Source organism: Microcaecilia unicolor, chromosome 7, assembly GCF_901765095.1.
Source record: "Microcaecilia unicolor chromosome 7, aMicUni1.1, whole genome shotgun sequence".
Taxonomy (NCBI): domain Eukaryota; kingdom Metazoa; phylum Chordata; class Amphibia; order Gymnophiona; family Siphonopidae; genus Microcaecilia; species Microcaecilia unicolor.
Genome location: NC_044037.1, coordinates 74,231,522 through 74,246,664, shown reverse-complemented (window position 1 = coordinate 74,246,664; position 15,143 = coordinate 74,231,522). Strand labels below are relative to the sequence as shown.

Here is a 15,143-nt window from a genome sequence, read left to right as displayed (position 1 = left end):
ACCTTAATAAAAGGACCCCTCAGTCTATTTTGTTTGTCAGTTTTGAGCTATGTGGTTAATTTCATTCATCAAGGTAATATTCATTTACTATATCTTATTCCTGTGCTAAAACTCATGGATTTGGCAGAGGAATAAGCTACAGTAAATGAATCTCTACTGTTGGATATGTGCAGTCTGCAAGTGGAAAGTGGAACAGGAAGGGGTGCCAAGGAAAATGGGCAGCCCAGCTAGCTGAGAGCCAAGACCCAGCCTCTTGAGGAAAAAGCTGAAGAAGTTTTCCTATCATTTTCATGGGCTTTTTACTAGTCTGTGTGGTCATAAATATATAACAGAGGTAGGGCAGCTACAGTCCGTCTGTTACATAGTAACATAGTAGATGACGGCAGAAAAAGACCTGCACGGTCCATCTAGTCTGCCCACGATAAACTCATATGTGTATACCTTACCTTGATTTGTACCTGTCTTTTTCAGGGCACAGACCGTATAAGTCTGTCCAGCAGTATTTCCCGCCTCCCAACCACCAGTCCCGCCTCCCATCACCAGCTCTGGCACAGACCCCGTATAAGTCTGCCCTCCCCTATCCTAGCCTCTCAACCACCAACCCCTCTTCCCCCCATCACCCAATTTCAGCTAAGCTTCTGTGGATCCATTGTTGTTGGAGACTGGTGTGTGCATCAGCTTCCAATGGAATATATGGGAAAGCATGTTTGGCCTGGTGGTAAAGAGGTGTGGTAGCCATGTTAGTCCACTCTTAAAGGTTATCAATAGAAATCAAACAAAATAAAACATGGAAAAGAAAATAAGATGATACCACCAGGCCAATAAAAAAGGTAAGTATGCATGGGCTCTTATAGAGGAGCTGCAGGGGACAGAGGCCCTCTTTTAAGCTGCATTGGCTTCAGAGGGAGGCAGGTAGTTTTTTCAGTGTGCCAGTCTCAGAGAGACAGGATGACTGCTAGGGCCAGTGGTAAGATTTGGGGGGGGGGGGGGGAGGGAACTATTTGGGTGGGGCTGGAACTATGGTGGAAGGTGGAGCAAATGTTCAGGAACAAAGTGAGTCTCGGGACAGGTAACTTAGGCTTTTTTTTTTTTTAACTTAGGCACGTTGGTGTTTTTAGCGTGTGTTAAAAATAGACACATGCTAAACGCTAAAGATGCCCATAGGAATACATTGGCGTCTTTAGCATTTAGGGCACACCTATTTCTAGCGTGTGCTAAAAATGCCAGCCCACTTAGTAAAAGACCCCCTTCGAGAGACAAGAGGAGCGAACAGCCTTTTCTGGGAATTCACTGATATATATATATATATATATTAGTATGTTGCAAGTCCCATGCAACTTTCAATATTTAAAAAAGGAAGAGAGTCCATCATTTCTGAGCTATCTTTGATAGGTACATAACTCCACATACAACTGGTGCAATTTGAAACAATTATTCTAGGTTACTTAGAGAGTTGTTGATTCGTACTTCTACAGGTGACAATCAAATGAAATGCAAACCATCTCATAGTTTTTAAAAGTACAAAGATTCTTACAGCAGGCGGTTTTCCTTCAAACTCTGGTTCTATACAGTCACCGTTATCTTCATCCCAATCATCAAAATCATTTTTACATTCGTCATAATCATGTTTTTTCATACTCTCCTCTGTTTGTCCACGTACAATGCGTCTGAAATAGAGAACGAGCAAATTAGTTGTCATTGTTGAGTTAACTTTCCCTTCTCTACTGAAGCCCAACCCAACTCTCTTCTTCTTCTATCCCCTCCTCTCCTGTTCTCTTTTTCTTTCCATTCTTCTTCTCATACTCCCTTTGTTTTGTTTCCTCTCCTCACCTTTCTTTGCCTGGACAGTGAAAGCCACTAAGGTCAGGAAGGCTTAAAATATATAAAACAGTATATCAGGTGGCCAAACAAACCTTATCCTTTCAGATACGTATGTAATTCAACTGTAATTTGTGACCTTACCTACTATGACAAGTCAGATAACTGGGCTTTGTTAGAGCTTGTCTTAGCACAAAAAAACTGGAAGGGTAAGCTGTATCTAAACTATGAAAGCCATGTGTATTCTGTGGGTGCATGTATGTTTTTCCTGTCCAGGTGTTCAAACTATCAATCTGTTTGTGTTGTAGGTGAGTGGAAAGGTGAGTATTTAGAGCATAAATACTGACACATTTACAGGTCTGTTAGCTACCTGAGAATGCTGTTATAAAGGACAAGCATGTTCTGTAAATATTACTTTACCCAATTCCATGGATGAGAAGGCCTGCAAAGAAGACAATGAAGAGATGGTGGGTATACCAGAACACTTCAAAATAGCATCTGCGAATGAACTCTGTTGATGAGGTGATCATGAGGATCAGAGCCAGTGTGATGATCACTCCGGTGATGCCAGCAATGGTTGTGAAGGCCACATAGGTGGGACTCTAAGGTAAGAATACAAAAATTAAACATTTCAGCTTTTCAAGAAGGGAGAAAGGAAAGCATGAAATAAGTACAATTAGTTGAAGAGCAATAGATATTGCCAGTCTCCTGGTCAGGGGTGTGGTCATAAATACTTACAACTGAGCTGTCTAACTTTGAGCGGATGGGATTTAACCAGAGGCCATTTTCACCACCGATGTCACCGAGTTTCCCCAATAACTTGTCTTCATCCTCCAAGCGGCTCTTGTTATACCATTCAATATTACACAAGTGTGCAATGACGTGGACAGCTAAACAGTGGAGAAAGATTGAAATAACAGCTCTAGGTTGTGTTTTAGGCAATAAAAGAGCCAGCAATGAACAAATAAATCCCTGTCATCTAATCTATCAATTCAATCCAGATCTCCAGGGTTTAAGAGCAGGTACTTCATTGACTTCCATTTGGGAAGTGTTGAAAATGCCGAATGCTGGTCACATGTTTAGCAGACCCGCAATCTGTGTGCTGATTGAACTGAACCAAGATCATTTATACTGGCTACACAAAAAAACCTTTCCATTGTGGATTCACTATCCTTTTTTTGTTGTGTTCTTCTACAAAGCACCAGACATAGACCATTATTTTAGTATTAGTTACTCCTGAAGCAACAAATCCAGGACTCACATTACTTCCTTGAGTGGGATGAGTGTCTCTAGAACTAATATGGATATCTCTCTCTCTCTACAATCTTACCCTAGTCAGAAGAATACAAGTTGGGTAAATGTCTTCAAAAAGGTGGTAAAAAATCCTACTAAATACCAAGAAATGAATCTGGGATGGATGCTCATTCATTTTTTAACTATGGGTGCTCAGTCAACTGGGAAATAAGTTTATGTGCCTGAGTAGACAATAACTGAGTTTCCAAAACAGACAGAATACTAATTATGGAAACCAGAGTGTTCTCACTTATCCCAGTGGGAACATCACCAATCTCATTAGTCCAGGGGAGATGTTACCTGTAAGAAGAGCAATGGTGTACCCCACCAGCTTGTGAAAGGTGAGATTGTTGTCCAGCTGTTTCCTCATGGTGCGGCCGCAAAACTAGGAAGGAAAAAAAAAAGAATGGCCATTGCATAGGCTGACGGATATGGAATTCAGCTCTTTCAGTCAACCCCTTCACCAGACAGAATTCCACTCACTCCACATGTTCACTAAAGACTAACAAGTGTCACCATGTTACAATGCCTATAACTCACCGAGCAGGTGCCACGGAGGAAGGAGAGAAGGTTCCGGCAAACTGGCAGTAAGATCAGCAGGCAGTTAAAGTTCAGGCAGGCAGCAGAAGCACGAGCCCAAGCCAGGGACGACTACAGGAAGAACAGAAAGAAAACTCTGAGCTTAGCAGCAGCTTACAGGGAAAAAAGAGATACCTCACATTAACATCATACGGCCTGGAAGGCAGGGCCTTCTCAGCTCTGGTCCTTGAAAGCCACAAATAGGTCTAGTAGGGATGTTGTTTTATGTTACTGGCAAATGAAAATGAGCAGAACCCCCCCCCCCCCCCCCCCACACACACACACACACAAAATTTAGTGATTTGTTTGCCATCAATAGAATACATTTTTTAAAGTGTACACTATTCATGAAGAGGATGCACTCTTTCAAAGAAAGTGAGGCGTATTTTCAAAACACTTAGATTTACAAAGTTCTATAGGTTACCACGGAACTTTGTAAGTCTAAGTGCTTTGAATATGAGAATTCTATTTCCCGATAGTGTGTGCAAGTGTGAACCACTGCACATGCACGCATGATCGAGAAATAGTGCAACATAGCTCCCATAATGGAAAAATGCCTGGAAGGTTTTAAACAAAAATCAACATTCCCATAAAGATGCAGGACATAACATGAAACAATAATGTTCTGGCTGTACACCCCTATAAATTAGCCTTGTTTTTACACCACTTGCATGTTAATAGATCTAATGAACAGTCATGGTAGATATCTTTGCGACTCTTGCTGAGAACCTTCCATTACAATGGACTTTATCAGGCAGAAATATTCCTGCATTAACTAGCAAAGGGGGATATTAATGCCACAGAAAGAATCCACCAAATCACAGCAGATGGTGATCATGTTCAACTAATGCAAAAGCAGCACCAATAAAAAAAGAAAAAAGCAACTGTACATAGGGGTTGGAAATATATTTTGAAAAAAGGGACCAACTCGATTTTTTTAGGCGCCAGGAAAAAAGATATTATTCTCGATATGTAAGCTCTATCAAATGCACCTGTTTTTGATCTGCTGCATTTTTCATGTATTTTTATCTTTTTCTTTTCATGTGTCTTCAGAATTTTTAAAAATATCTTTCACTTTTTACATTTTCTTCTCTCCACTTTTCTGGTGCCAGGGGGCTGGTTGCCTCAGGCCTCCACTTCTCTGTGCAGTGCTAAGGGAGGAGATAAGGTTGCCCTGGGCCACTATTCTGATTTCTGGGTGGTCCGGTGGCAAGGAGGCTTCCCTGGATCATGGCTGCAGCATTGCATGCAGCCCAGCAGTCACTGGATGGAGCACTACACTTTGGTTACCAGGGCTTCAAGGCAATGATATTTTTCCAACCTTGCTTTGAATAATTACAAATAACTATTCAATTAAAGAAATTCAGTGTCAAGGATAGTCCTGTAATACAGGAATCCAGGCTTGGTTTCTCTTATTCTACAGAGCCATTTGGACGTGGGTGTAATACAGTGGCATAGCTACGGATGGGCCTGGGTGGGATCAGGCCCACCCAGCTGCAGTGCCACACTGTCCAAGTCTTAGGAATGCCCAAGTCCCACCTTGAACACATCTCCAATACGCCCCCTTGAGATTTGGACGTCCTTGCGACGGACTTCTGACAAAGACGTCCAAAATAGGGTTTCAATTATACCAATTTGAACGTCCAAGTGCCGATTTATGACACTTTTTGGATGTCCATCTCTTTCGAAAATGAGCCTGATGGTGACTAATAGTGTCTATGATGTATGTATATATGTGTCAATCAATGGTGCATACCTACTTCCATGGGTGGAGAGATGTATGTGTGTGTGTGTGTACTTGGGGGGACTGCATGTTGGCAGTGTGTGTCAGGGGTTGTGTGCATATGTATGTGTGCTTGTGTTGAGTATGTGTGGTGGGACTGTGTGTGTATGAGGCTGTAAGCATGTAGGCTTCTCTCTCCCTTGCACTTTCCTCTGCCCTCCTGCATTTTCCTCCTTATCCCTCTCACCTTCTTCCTATTCTTCAGTGCCCTTCCTCTTGTACTCTTCCTCCTTTCCTCTTACAAATCCATACATTGTTCCTCCCTTGCTACCCGTGTTCCCTCTAAGGTGAGTTCGTGAGCGATCGCTCATACAAACTTGAGCGTCGCTCACTTCGGGTCAACATTCACCCACTAATGTCTCATTCCTCCCTGTCTTCCCCTCCATGACACACCTCAAGCCATCAAGTAAGATACCACAATGTTCCTCTGTGTCCCTGCCGCTCCTTCTATCGACCACCGCTGGTTTCTGGGTAGGCGCGTGTCTGCTTCCAGGGATACTTCGAGGGAACTCATGAGGGACGCCTGCACTTCTCAGTTGAGGACTATTAAAGGAAAGCCTTGCCTTCCCCTCAATGCCTTGACTTGCTTGTGTGCAGTATTGCCTGTCAGCCTTGCCTGCTTAAGGCTGGCTGCTTGGCTTGCCTGCTTCCAGCATCGGACTTGCAATTCGAGGGACTGTTCCTTTTAAGGAGGAGTGTATGAAAATATTTGAACCAGCACTAGCCCTTATCTCATCTCAGCATCTGGCACTCAGGTATGCTTTTTGTAAGAGATGTTTTCCTAGTGTTTTTATTAATGAAGTTTGTGGTTTCCAATATTAAGTATTGGTTGATATTTGTAACAAATCTTGAGTATCCAGGTATTATTAGCTTTTTAATTTACATATGTTTTAAAATTTGTTTTGTATTTGGTTCTAAAAATGGTTGTGTATATTTCTGGCCACTTTTAATGTATTTATTTGATGTTATTTAATTTTTTGATGATTTTAGATTCAGTTGGGAAAACTTGATGCAAATTAAATTGTTTTTAACTTCTGGACAGGCTGTTAATGTTCATAGAACTTATAGAAGACAGAAAAAGTAAGAAGAGAAACTGTTTGAATATTCAGTGAAATTATGAGTAGAAATAAATGTTTAATAATTAACACTAAATTTGCTCCTTAGATAGCTCAGGGGGACCCCCCCCCCCCCCCCCCCCCCCCCCATTCCTCAGATCTCTCACTTTTTTTTGGACTGTTAGGCTGTCTTCCATGCTTGCTCGAAAAAAAAAATTAGTACGCAGCAGGCCACTCCTTAGAGGGAACACTGCCTGCTACCCAGCCTTGTACTCTCTCCCCCTTCCCTGACACCTGCCTTTTAACTCCTTTCCTCTCCCTTCCTGCACTCGCAATCTCTTTTCTGTTCTCTCTAACCCCACCCTTTTCCTTATGCTTCACACCCTCACCTGCCCATTCCCTTCTCTCAATTCAGGCCCGTCTTTGATCACAGACCCCAGGGACTCCTGCCAGGTCTTCCATCCCACAGGTCTGCATCACCTGGGGACACCTGTCACCTGCTCTTGAAAATGGCTTTTGACCTAAAGTAACATCCCATTATATATGTATTTGGTCAATTGTATCCTCCATTTGGAATCCACACCCCGGGTACTAGGATTTATCAATGGGTTGGGGGAAAAGGCCAACTATGCAGTTTTGAAAAGTGGGAAAGGACATTTTGATGTGTGGGACAGTAAGCTCCCACTTTTTACCATAGTCAATTTAATTGATGCTATGCTATGCTTCCTGCTTGTAACCTAGGTCTCCTTATGTAGTTCCCCTTTATTTATTCCTTGTATTTTTTTTTGTATTGTAAACTGCTTAGATATGCTGTGACTAGTAGTATATCAATTAAAGGTGGAATGTAAAATGGCAGTTCTGAGGAAATGTTCCTTTAATTCTCTAGGATGAAATTGCTCCAGAAAGCTGGGGATGTCCCCAGTCACTGTATGCTCAGAAGGTCATTGATAAGAGACTCGCACTCCATTACTCACCCCCAGGATCACCCTGGTGTAGGCAAATGTCTTACTCTTCTCATAAGTATGGAAAGTGAGGCCAAACAAGATGATATTCACCCCCAACCAGGCTGCCTGGGAAGAAACAGAAGGAGTGAAAAAAAAGATAAAGCAGTGGTGAAAAAACTATGCTGGAAAAAATATATATTTTAATGACATTATTGTAGTTATTTAAAATGGAAAACAATACAACATACAACGTTTAGAGATGTAACAAAACAGCTTAGCAAACTTTAACATTGGACAGCTTTGTAATATCCCAAGAAACACTTCTAGCATTGGCCAAATTCATGCATCCTTTCATCTAAACAGCCCAGTAACTCTAGCATGGTCTGTGTTGGCCAACAAGGCATGAATATACCTGATTTTATCAATATTCAACAAGCCTTGCCACTTCTTTGAATTTGTTCCTTACCTTTCAGTTCAGGTGCATAAGCTACTTCTCTGCACTTATAGTTTAAGTTGTTCCTTAGGCAAAGGAGGGTGATTTATCCAAGATGTGCCAGCATATGGGATTTTAACCCTAGCTTCTCCAGTTCTTAGTCCACTGCTCAAACCACTAGGCCACTCCTGTATGTAAGCTTAAAGTACTTCTTAAGAGGTGACCATAACTTTTGCCTTCCAGTTGTCCCTTTGGTGTTGGTACAATGGCATTTCTACCTTGTGCCAAACTCCTACCAACCATTCTATTGTTGGAGAAACAGGGTCACTCGATTTGCTAACCAAGCTCCTTTGCTCACCATCAGGGGTTTATTTATCATCAAGATGATCATACTTTGTCTATCTATAATGCATTAGAGCTTTGGGGTGTATATTCACTAGCTGCTGGGGACTATAGATGCATAGTTCAGGCAGTCACTGTATTCCCATAGGCCAAAAGCAAGGCAGGGGATACACTGTGGTACATTGTTTAGTTGAGTTTACTTGGCAGACTGCCCATTGCTCAGTACAACAAAGCTGTATTTAAGCGCACAACTATGGAACGCACTGCCAAAAGTCGTAAAAACAACGTATGACCACCTAAATTTCTGGAACTCACTAAAAACAAACCTGTTCAAAAAGGCATACCCCACCGACCCAACATAAAAGCCTGAATATCTGCAACACAACAAAACCAAAGTTCGTAATGGACATAACAACTCTTCCTCTCTAAGATCCCCTAATGTATCTGTCACACATGAACCTTATTCTACCACAACATCACCTTGTATTTGTTCATACCGGAATTGGCGAACGCTTACTATGTAAGCCACATTGAGCCTGCAAATAGGTGGGAAAATGTGGGATACAAATGTAAGAAATAAATAAATATACAAAAATTCATAGAGTCTAGAAATAATAAGAAGAGGTGACAGAACAGCTGTCCTGAAACAGACAATATGGTACATGATTCCTACAGTTCTACAGGCCTAGAGATCAGCAGGGGAGGCTGGGACTTTGAGGCAATAGAGGGGAACCATGCTCAGGTCAGGTCTGAGGGTGAGAGAGAATGGTAGAGGGATGGGCAAGAAGGCAGGAGTGTGTTGTCCAGTGTAGGCAGGGAGCCTGTAACATCTGGTACATCTTCAAAAAGTGACAGCTAGTATATAAAATAATAAACCCACCCCACTCTTTAGAAAAAAAATGTTACCGTAAAAGTGCTGGAGAAAAGTGGTAGGCAGACTCTCAGATGCAGTTTCTGATCTTATGTTCACCAAAACCTTGGGTATGCAAATAATCTCCTTTCAGAACCATGGTGCAAGCGCTCCTATAAATGTTAATTCTGAGCACAGGCCTAGATTTCACCATAGACCTACTATGTCTAAGGCTAGAGTTGCAAAATTTTGGGCTTGACAAACTTCCAAGGGTTGCAAAATACTAGGGCAGTTCCAGGAGTCAGCACCATGTCAGTAGTATTATGCATCCTACTGAGGGAAGCAGAATTTCACAACATCAGCAGTCTACTCTGCACAGGTAAATCAGTCCACCCACCACCTCTATAAAACTTTCTCTTTGTACTGTACAGAGGCTTCAACAGAAGGATAAGGTTGCTGGGATTCATGGCAGTCCTACTCCAGGACATGCTCAACCTTCCTAGGAAGAAGGGGGCTGGACAGCAGCAAACTCCTGAATCTGAGGGCTGGCACTGGCTCTCCTTGCAGCAGAAACAGCCCTCTGTAGTCTGTTTATACGTCCTGTTTCAGCTACATCTTTTTCAACAGCCCAAAAGTTCACTTGGAAAAATGTCAATGCTCTGACTTCCAAAAATGGAGGAAATGTGGTTTTAAAGTGTATGGCATCATTCATACAAACTGAATCCCAAAGAGCTGTTGAATGTCTCAGGCAGGTCTGAAATATAGGGTAACATTCAGAACCGGAAACCTCACCCCGCTTTTTCCTATCTTCTGTGCCAAGAAACTGTTGGGCAGCAGAATGAAAACTAAAGCAAACACTTCTTCACACAGTTAACCTGTTGATCTTATTGTTTCAGGATGCGTTAGACACAAATAATACAACTGGGTACGGAAGAGATCATTAGATATATCTTACTGTAAGATATATCAATCACAGACTATAACAGAATCAGGGATGTCACCTGGGTTCAATGGCTGCCAGAGACTGGATGAACGGAATGGATAGCCTTAGACATAACCAATTTCTTTTGTATGTGCCTGAAGCACCTGATGCTTGCTATTGTCAGAAATTCCAGGGGTTAAAGGGACCTTTGGTCTGACTGAGGGGCTGATGCACAAAAGTCCCTGCAAACAACCCATTACTTGTAAATCCTTGGTAACAGCTAACGAGTTAGAAATAGGGGGTGATGCTGAAAGGAAATCTAATGCAAATGAGTTGCTCGCAATTACAGTAAGCAGCGTGGTAGAGAATGCACCAGCGCATGTATAGAACAGCGCATGCATAGGACAGTCAATTGTAGAACAGCAGTGTGTGATATGGATGCATCTCCACAGCATTTCACTGCTACTCACAGATTTCATACACATACAAGGAATAATTTGTGTGTATGAAAGCCATGTGTAGCTTTTTTGTTTTCCCAAAGCTACATGCTTTTTTGTTCCAAGACAACATTGGGAGAGAATATTGATCATGGCAGGTTTACCCTGGCTTTGGTTTTTGCTCTAGCTACTGCAAGTTACTTTCACTTTTTCATTTTCAAGAATGGGTTGTCCACATCAATGAATAATGTGTGCTCTCTTCATTTAAAAAGAAATCACTTGTGTTAGATGAGTTCATGAAGGTCACAATTCTCTGCCTTTCAAAATACCAATGGAAATGCTCAGCAGACTGCTCTACTGAGAAGCCACCTGTCATGCTACCACAATTCCTGACCTCCAATAAAATATTTCCTCTTAAAAAGTAGGGGCTGCATTCTGTGAATCACTCAGAAACAGCTGTGAATTGCTAGGAATACACATTTAAATAGTAATCAGCTTGTTTTAATATTTTTGCATACAATTCTCATTGTCTGCTACTATGAACGGTAAAAAGCAGGCAGAGGCAGAGTCCCTTTGTGCATTTCTTGCTGAATACCGTGCTCACTAAAGCAGGGTCAAAAATCACACATTGCAAGCATGGAATGTTTTGTGCATCCTTCCCTTCTCCGAGTATGGCAGTTCTAACCGTGTTATATTCACCACTCACTGTGTGACCTCAAACAAGGCATTTAACGATTCTGGAAATTCTTTTGCAGAGTACATATGTTTCCATATGAAATATCTTGTAAAATGTTACGCTGGTTCTAGAAAAAGATCATCCACATACTCTGGCATAGCACACTAAGCAAAACATGGCCATGCTGAGTCTTCCCGCAATAGGCCTTCAGAACTTAATAAGCAATAAAGACATGTTGTATTTTCAAGCTTGGTTTCCTCATACTTTACCAGCTCACTCCTTTTCGCTATTGCTGGTACTTGGTTGGGGCACAACCAGACTACCAGCTGGCTAGGGAAACCATCAATGATCCATAATCAGCAGAAGAAAAACTCGGGCCATGATATAACATTTTTTTCCTCACAGCAAATGAGGTTTAGAATAATCACCCCAAGAACTAAGGAATGTGACCAAAATGATGCAATTAAAATCATTTTGAAAGCAATCTTTTCAGCTTTTCCAAACTAATCAAAAAGGGAAAAGGTGTTTTGTTTGTTTATTTTTTTATGTGACTAAAGTTGCACTTTTGAAATTGTATCATGTACCATAATTTTGACCTGTGTGGATTTTTCCATTAAAAAATGTAAGATGTGTTATACTGGGTCAATCCCAGCATTCTGTCTCCAACAGGGCCAGTCCAGGTTACAAGTATCCTGCAGGATCCCAAGAGCAGGTCTGTTCCATGTTGCTTTTTCCAGATCGACGGCTAATAATGATTTGTAGATTTTTCTTCCAGGAGCTTTTCTAAACTCTTTGTAAATCCAGCTATTGTTCAGCAACAAATTCCATAACTTGAATGTACATTCAGTGAAAAATACTTTTTTCAATTTGTTTTAAATGTGCTACCTATTACTTTCATGGAATCTTCCCAAAGTGCGACAATTCCTTTAAAATCCAATTTAATGAATATAAGAAGTGCCAAGCATGAGTTCTGAGTGGCTCAGCAGTCTGGTTCTACCGTACCTGGGAAGCAGTAGGTTCTAAAAAGTTGACCTGGATTGTCATAGTTGGAGTGGCACTGCTCTCCCTCTGTCTGATCCTCACATTTCTAATCAAGCATATTATTATTAATAATAATCCTATTTTAATGGCCTTTTCTATACATAAATTCATTGTGGTTAAAGCTTGTTTTAGGAAGCAGATAAGTAAACTAGATTACTTACCAGCACCACAGCAGAGAACCAGTTATTCACCAACCAGTTTCCCATGAGGATATTTGGAAAGTGTCTGCACTCCCACTCAGCCTCTTCTCTTCTGTCTTTCTTGCCTGGCTCCTGAGCAGTAAATTCCTTTTTTTCGAGGTAGTAACCTGCTCATCTGTCTCAGTCCTGTATATAGTCCTGTGTGGATGTGTAAATGTGTTTCTGTCTTTCATCACCTGCTTTAAATAACATGTGAGGTGTCACCACCCTGATGGCCTTCCCATCTCTGCAGCTGGATAGGTGAATTCCCTCACTGACTTTCAGGAAATGAATTCCAGCATCACTATACCTTTGGTATTTCTTTTTAATCACTTACATTTCCTTGGGTAATTCTTGTGCCAGCAGAGCCTCAGAAGGAGAGGTTCTAGCCAGCTAGAGGTGAATTAAGTCAAAAGGGAGAATTTTCAAATAAATCTAGCCTTTTAAAAAGAGATTCATGAGCTTTGATTACGCTCTCTGAAAATTACACTCTTTTGCCCAGCTAAAAGAATGCATTCTAACACTTGCAGTGACAAGGAAGGGGGGTGGGTGTTTGCAGGGAGGCATGTAAGACAGTGTTGTATGGAAAAGGATGGTAAAAGTAAGGCTGCCAACTGGATCCAGATTCACAAGACAGGGTTGATCCAGTCCTAGGTTTACCCCATTGTATGCAGGGACTTGTAGTTCTGATTTTCCCATTGCATCTCCTAAGAAAAGCAAGACTATAAATCCCAGCATGCACTGGGGTAAACCCAGGACTGGATCAACCCTGTCCTGCAAATCTGGATCCAGTTGGCAGCCATAGGTAAAACTTGTTACAGCACCTGTTCTGACAAGCAGGTCTAGGCAGTGAACAATCTAAAAAGAGAATATGAAAAAAGAATGTCATTCAAAACTGGATAGAAATTAAGAAGAACATACTAAAGTAAACAATCAATTGCTTTCTGAGAGGCTGATGCCTGGCTAGATAAAGATCACATTGTCTAAATGACAAAAGCAAGGGCAAAAAAGTGAGTTTTAAGTAGTACTTTGAACCTAGTGAATGACTGCTCATTGCGAATGGGGGGGGGGGGGAGGAAGATAGTTCCAAAGTATATGATCCAGGAAGAAAATGTCAAATGCCTGGTCCAAGACTTCCCCAACTTCCTGCACTGCATGTCTCAAGTATCTGAAGAGCCCAGCCACGTAGGAGAAGACAAATAGACTTTGAGGCATCAAGGAAGGAGTAAAATCCAGAGCTCAGTTGTAAGGGTAAATGCGGAGGCAGGAGCAGGGCATGGAAATGCATTTTTAAAAAATGTTGCGGCATTAAAATGAACTTGGCATGTTAAAAATTAACACGTTAATTGCATTATTAACGTGTTAATTGCTCACCCCTAATTTATACCTTTTTTGCAGCAGGTGTAAATTTTGCACATGAAATTGGTATTACTTATTTTGTCTTTATAAAATACTTCAACAAACAAACAAACAAAAAAGACATGTCTTTAACTTACATTCAATATACCAACTTTATAGATTTAGGGACTCATTTTCAAAACAGAAAAATGTCCAAAAAGCAGCACAAAGTGGCAGATGGACGTGTTGGTTTTTTTTTGCCAAAACATCCAATTCACTATTTTCAGAATCCATCTTAAGATGTTTTTCTATGCTGTTCATCTGCAGTGCATCCAAATCACAAGGGGGCATGTTGGAGGTGTGTTGGGGGCGGGATTTGGGTATTCCCAGAACCTGGACTTTTTTTTCCAGAGCTAAAAGTTAGACCTTTTGGTCTAGACCTATTTCAATCACTACTAAGTCACAAAAATGTGCCCTAAATGACCAGATGACTACTTGATTAAGGCATGACCCCCCCCTTACTCCCCCAGTGATCATTGACCCCCCCCCCTCCCTCCCTCCCACCCCCAAAGATACATACCAGTGTCTATGGCAGCTTCAGATGTTATGACCAGTCCTATTATTGTTACATTTGTATCCCACATTTTCCCACCTATTTGCAGGCTCAATGTGGCTTACATAGTGCCGTAAAGGCATTCTCCAAGTCTGGGAGAGAAAGAAATACAAAGGTGATATTGTGGTCGAATAAGGGTACATGTGTTTCAAGTATAGTGGAGGTTAAGGAGAGGAACTTCGAGGCATATTTTCAAAGCACCTAGCCTTCCAAAGTTCCATAGCTTTCTAAGTGCTCCGAAAAAATGGTAACTTACCAGTGAGAATATAGTGTGTTACAAAGATGATTAAAAATTTGGCAGCACATCAAGGAGTGAATGATTTAGAAATGAGAATCCCACAGCCCTGCAGTTGTTTATTTGAATAATAATAAAGCAACATTTCTGTATGGTTAAATCCACTTTGTTACCCCTCCGAAAAAAACTGCACTGGCTTCCAATCAAAGAACGTATCATCTTCAAAATCTGCACCCTGGTCCATAAAATAATCTACGGCCAAGTCCCAGGATACATGACAAACCTCTTAGACCTACCAATCAGAAACATAACCAGATCTCGAACATATCTAAACTTCCACTATCCAAACTACAAAGGACTCATATACAAAACAACTTACGCATTAGTGCAGCAAGCAGGTCCCTGGAGTAGCCTAATGGTCGGTGCAGTGCACTGTAAAGAAGAGGACCCAGGCCCATATTCCGCTCTGTTACACTTCTGGTGAAAAGTGTGAGCCCTACAAAACCCACCGAAAACCTACTGTACCTACAAATTGGTGACACCTGCAGACATAAAGGGCTAGTGTAGTGGTGCACAGTTGGGTACAGTAGGTTTTGGAGGGCTGA

General features: G+C 41.5%; 1 protein-coding gene across 2 annotated transcripts in view; it reads right to left on the bottom strand.

The window, feature by feature from the left end:
* The window catches only part of NOX1 (NADPH oxidase 1), a 32,496-nt gene extending 19,999 nt beyond the window's left edge, over positions 1 to 12,497 (bottom strand). The window contains exons 1-7 of one of the 2 annotated variants that reach the window (XM_030210451.1): positions 12,335 to 12,497; positions 7,503 to 7,598; positions 3,652 to 3,762; positions 3,412 to 3,496; positions 2,557 to 2,708; positions 2,239 to 2,420; positions 1,535 to 1,667 (exon numbers count right to left, since the gene is read on the bottom strand). In XM_030210451.1, the coding sequence (XP_030066311.1) occupies positions 1,535 to 1,667; positions 2,239 to 2,420; positions 2,557 to 2,708; positions 3,412 to 3,496; positions 3,652 to 3,762; positions 7,503 to 7,598; positions 12,335 to 12,379 (804 nt within the window). In that variant the 5' untranslated portion in view covers positions 12,380 to 12,497. Of the gene's footprint in view, positions 1 to 1,534; positions 1,668 to 2,238; positions 2,421 to 2,556; positions 2,709 to 3,411; positions 3,497 to 3,651; positions 3,763 to 7,502; positions 7,599 to 12,134; positions 12,209 to 12,334 lie in introns of those variants that run through there. The other variant, XM_030210452.1, reaches the window with a different exon arrangement.
* Positions 12,498 to 15,143: the final 2,646 nt, after the last annotated feature.